General features: G+C 40.4%; 1 protein-coding gene across 1 annotated transcript in view; it reads left to right on the top strand.

Moving 5' to 3' along the window:
• FREM3 (FRAS1 related extracellular matrix 3) overlaps positions 1-5251 on the top strand; it is a 94815-nt gene that overhangs the window by 77322 nt on the left and 12242 nt on the right. The window contains exon 6 of the mRNA XM_012642743.1: positions 811-1062. Coding sequence (XP_012498197.1) covers positions 811-1062 — 252 coding nt within the window. The remainder of the gene's footprint in view (positions 1-810; positions 1063-5251) is intronic.

Below are 5251 nucleotides of genomic sequence, written 5' to 3'. Positions count from 1 at the left end.
CTCACAGACATTGTGCTAAATGAAAGAATCCAGACACAGAAGACTAAGTGTTGTATGGTTTCATTTATATGAAATTCTCATAAAAGCAAATAAGTCTATAGTGACAGAAAGCAGATCTGCAGTTCCCAGAAGCTGAGAGATAGGGAAGGAATGGATTGCAAGGAGTACAAGTCAACTTTTGTGGATGGATAAAAATGTGCATTTACATTGGTGAATCTTAATGTAAGTAATTATTATAATAAAATTTTAAATGCACTGACTCTAACCTGAAATCTTCTAATCAAGCCTGCCCTCCTTGTAAAGTAATAGGTAACCTTGTGGCTGTGTTAGAGTGTCATATGGGGAACTCTAGTCGGGTGTGGGGATCAGATTACACAGATGCTGCTCACAGCTCTGCCACTATGGGCAGAGCAGAAGCAGGAAGAACTCTACACGATGATCATGCTGTGGATTCTCTAGTTCTAATTTCACTGCAACTCAGTTTTCCCATTTATAACATGAAAGAATTGGGCTAAGCCAGCCCTGCCACACTATGGTCCTTCAGTTCATTTAGCCCCTAATCTAAACAAACCTTATTCGATATACCCTGTTTAAGGACCACTAAATCTGGATCATGTTAAAATACTAGAGCCTATTCTGAAAGCCTTTTAATTACAGTATTAATATTTGTGATGTAAGAGATAAGTGTGCGTTATCATTCAGATAATTAATTACTATCTAAAAATAGGTTGAAGAACCAGTAGGGGGCAGGCTTCCTGTTTGGAATTCCATTTCTTCTCACCTTCCCCGTTCCTTCTCATATTCCTATAGGTTCTGCCACGGGCACGGTTCCTCCGGCAGTGTTCTCTTTCTCTGATTACATCTCACGTCCGGAAGATCACGCCAGCATCCTCCTCTTTGGCAAGCACGAGACTGAGAAGACCTGCCGGGTCCTGATCATCGACGACTCCCTTTATGAAGAGGAGGAATCCTTCAGGGTTTCTCTGAGCCTGCCAGTGGGAGGGCGACTGGGAGCCAAGTTCCCCACCACCAAGGTGACCATCCTGGCTGATCACGCTGACGGTAAGTCCGTTTCCTGCTTCAGGACCGTTGGCAATGGCTGCCTTCTTCTCGCACTTTCCCTCAACAGTTCAAAGGCAAATCTAGTTTAAATGATCTTTTAAAAGACTATTTTATGTTCTTCAAAAACTGTGAGTAGCTTTTCAAATACGTAAACATCACCGACACCAAGAGCTATATAGCAATGAGGAAGATTAAATGTTTGTGTATGTCTTTACTTAAAAAAAAAAAAAAAGCACAGCCCAAGGAGGTGACCTAAAACTTGGAAGGAAGCCAAGAAGAGGACCCAAGTCAAGTATCTAAACACCCAACTGGGACTGCCCTGAGAGCACCCTCATCTTAGCAGTGTAAGGATCATCCCTCACAACAGTAAGTGCCTGAGTCATCAAGTGGCACTGGGGGCCTCATGTGGAGCATCTGGACTTCCTCCTAGACCTACCTGGCAGGACGTTTAGCCCCAGTCTCTGGGGAGCCCAGCTGAAATTCAGCCAGAGAAGAGAGGTCCTCCTCACTCCTCAGCGCCAGCCCTGTTCTCCCAGACGTGATAAGAGGCATCAAGCTCAGTATTGCTTTTCTAGGTCTCAACTGTTCTTTCTGTAAGGAGCACTTTTAAAAGAAAAGGGTTATAAAAGACAGGGACAAGATCAGACTATTTTATTACTAGGCTCAAGTTAGTGTTACTGGTTCCTCTCTCACCATGCCTCTGTGAGGATCTGCTGTGCTCAGATCTGTTGTGCTGCTATTATAGACCCCAAATTAATGTGATTGCTTTATAGATACAGCACAGAGCTTCCATTAACCAGAGAGCTGTGCCAAGAGACAAACACAAATTGAGTAGAGTTTGAACAGTGTATATTCGCTCCAGGTGGGTATGGCGAATATATCATGTACTATATTATTCTGTTTGAGATTATGTCTTTAAAACAACCATAGAACAAGGTAAAACATGAGTGAAATTAGAGGTGGTGTTTTGTTTGTTTGTTTGTTGTGTGGTCTCCTCAATTGCTTTGCTTAGTACTATTGCACCCTATGGAGCAGATCTCAGAAATGTGCTATAGACAAATTTTGCTCCATTAAAAAGAAAAAAAAAATTTCAAGGACTAAGTTCAGTTCCAAAACACAATTTTACAAGTATCAAAAGCTAAGAATAAGGATAGGCCCTGAGGTTGATGCTTTCTTCACTGTATGCTTTTCTTCTCAAAAATTTCTTCATTAGAATTAAGATAGCAATTGTTTTTCTTAAAATAATGTGTATGAATTTTTAGTATACTTCTTTTTGGAAATTTAGTATTTTATTATATTTTCTGTTAAACCAAAGAGAGATTGAGGAGTGCCTACTAGGAATGTTAACCTTGATTATCTAGTTTTATTGGGAATAAGTTATTTTGGAAAGAGAAATACCACTCACATTATCTTATATACAAATTACCTGCTGTTTTCCTGGCCGAGTGTGGTGGCTCACACCTGTAATCCTAGCACTGTGGGATGCTGAGGCGGAAGGATCACTTGAGGCCAGGTGTTAAAGATCTGCTATTTTCCCAACGGAAGAGAAGACATTTTCCTATCTCCCATCTTTTGGTGTCCATCCTGTTCTGTGTGGTTTCTCAAAGTCTACCATCAGTTTTTCCGTCATCTCACCTGCAAGACTTGGCATGAAATTTCTCTGAATATGGATATTGAACTCATTTTAAATGATGATCATATCTCTTTTGAGAGCTTCACTTCCACCTCGCCATATTTCTGTTCCCTATTTCCATTTAAAGAACATTCTCTTTTAAAGGCGATAGAAATGCATCTATGGCTGTGTAATCCATTTAACATGAGTATGTGTGACCAAACATCATGCTCTCATCATTGCCCGTCCTTGGGAATGACTGCTAGTATCTCAATTTTTCAGCCAGCGCTAAGGTGTGGACTATCTGGAGACTCTGCTGAGCTTTGCAGAGGAACTGTTTTCTCTATTACAACAAATCTCCTGATGCACAACACATAGAGCATCTGGAAGGAATTTCATGACACTTTTTCCAAGTGACACTTTCCTCTCACACCTTATATCTTACTATATTCTTACATTTTTTTTCTCTGAACAGCAACATAACTAATCCAAATATTTTTTATTTTTTTCTTACCCTTCCCTAATACCACACAGGATAATTTCTTTGCTAAACAATCAAGTCACTTTGTCCAAACTTAAAAAAAAAAAAATTTGTACTGAGTTAAAAATATATCAGAACTGAGTTAAAATTATCCATTTGACAAATTCTTGAGTACTTACACTAGCCACTGTCACAAAGAGTACAATGACATACAGAATATGGTCCCTGACCTCAAGAAGTTTTTAGGGATCTGATATGAACAATAGTACATTAGAACAGTAGCTTTAACATTTTCATTTTCCAAAGAGGTGCTAAATTAAGAGGAGAGGCTCTAAAGAGACCATTTGGGAAATGTAATGTGTGTCACCTGCAATGTGGAGGACACAGTGAATTGGGGTCTGGATCTGCCTGGAAAATCTCAGTGTGGGAGATAAGCTGGTTGGTTGCTTCGATGGGTGCGCAAAAGAGAGGGATTGCATTGAGATTAAGCAGTATTCCTAGAGTTTATCAAGGCAGAGGATGTAGGAGGGTTACTGTAGGCCAGACAAGAGCCGTGCATGCAAGAGACAGCCAACAGGAACTTGTCTTGGGTCTTGTCCAAAAGTGCCGTCTGGAGGTCTGAACAGTCATCAACAGAGGTTTCACCAAATGCTAATGGGCTGAGAAAGGATTAAGTGACCAGCCAGAATAAGATACTCAACTGTGAGAGTGAGAGGTCTTCAAAGAACTCACAAAGAGGCTTGTGAGAAACAGAATCAGTTTTTCTTCCATCTTCCAAGACCAGAGAGTACTGACAACCATGGAAATATCCATCAAGAAAGAACTTTCTTGCCTGTCCTGCCTCTCCTGCCTCTCCTCCTCCTTTCCTGTCCCAACCTTGGAGGCATCAGAAACATCCATTAGCCATGATGGGGAGAAAGTTCTTGGCAAGAAAGGAGAGGATAGGATATGCCAATTACCCTGATCTGATCACTATATATTATATGTAACAAAATACCACTATGCATCCCAGAAATATGTACAATTATTATATGTCAATTGAAAAAAGAAAAGAAAAGGAGAGGATGTCCCCACCACCCTTCCCTGAGTGCAGGCCTCCCACGTGCTGCATTCCTGAGTTGAGCAAATAGCCAGTGTGACCCATCACTACAGTAATAGAACTATTCCAAATGTTAGGGAAGCACATGGTAAGGAATGATTAATTTCTCAAAGCAATTAAATACAGCTTCCCAGAGCAAGTAACTTTTTATCAAAGTCTTAAAGAATGAGTAAGCATTCACCAAATTGGCACGTTCCAGCTCAGAGAACATCACCTGCAAAGATGGAGACTCATAAACACATGCTATGCTGGGCACATTGTGAGCTGTTTGGTGTAACTGGAACACAGGGCACAGAGTGGAGTATGGTACCAGATGATTCTGGGAAAAAAATGGACTCAAAAAAAAAATTTAAAAAAAATATGGACTCAAATCAGATTATGAGAGGTCTTATATGCCATCGTAAAACTTCCCTCAGCAGTTGAAAGATCTGCTAAAATATATATCTTGAGCAAATAATACTTATTAAATCTGATATCTACCCTTCGAATTTTTAGCTTTAATTCAGATATGCTTCAGCATTGCGATATGTTTGCAAAGGTGTCATCTCTAAAACTAATTTTCCATTTTATAGTCTCAGGGGATCATTCATCCATGGTGAAGCTGCTTGTCTTAATGTTTATATGTTTTTGCCTACAGATATCATAGCCCAAGCAAAAACATTCATTTCAAAAACCTTTTTCATGATAATGTATATCTAGTGTAACAGCTAAACCTTGTATAAGCTTTAAATAGTCAGCTAAGTTCATAAGCTACTTTTTAGAAGAGAGTGAACCAGGTGTGGATGGGTATGTTTGCTTGGCCAGATCAACATTCTCATTGTCAAACTTTTCCTCCTTTTAGAAGATGTACATTTCCCTTCCACATGCCCCTGAAGCATGGTGTCTGCGCTGGTCTCCTTCAGCCTCCGTTTTCTCAGGAGCCACTTCTCAGCCTCTAGGAGTGCATTTCTGGCATCTCAGCTAATGGGATTCCTCCCACCCTCCCCCACCCCCCAAC

This window comes from Propithecus coquereli, unplaced genomic scaffold (genome assembly GCF_000956105.1).
Source record: "Propithecus coquereli isolate 6110/MARCELLA unplaced genomic scaffold, Pcoq_1.0 Scaffold185, whole genome shotgun sequence".
Lineage (NCBI taxonomy): Eukaryota > Metazoa > Chordata > Mammalia > Primates > Indriidae > Propithecus > Propithecus coquereli.
This window is presented reverse-complemented; position numbering and strand designations above follow the sequence as displayed.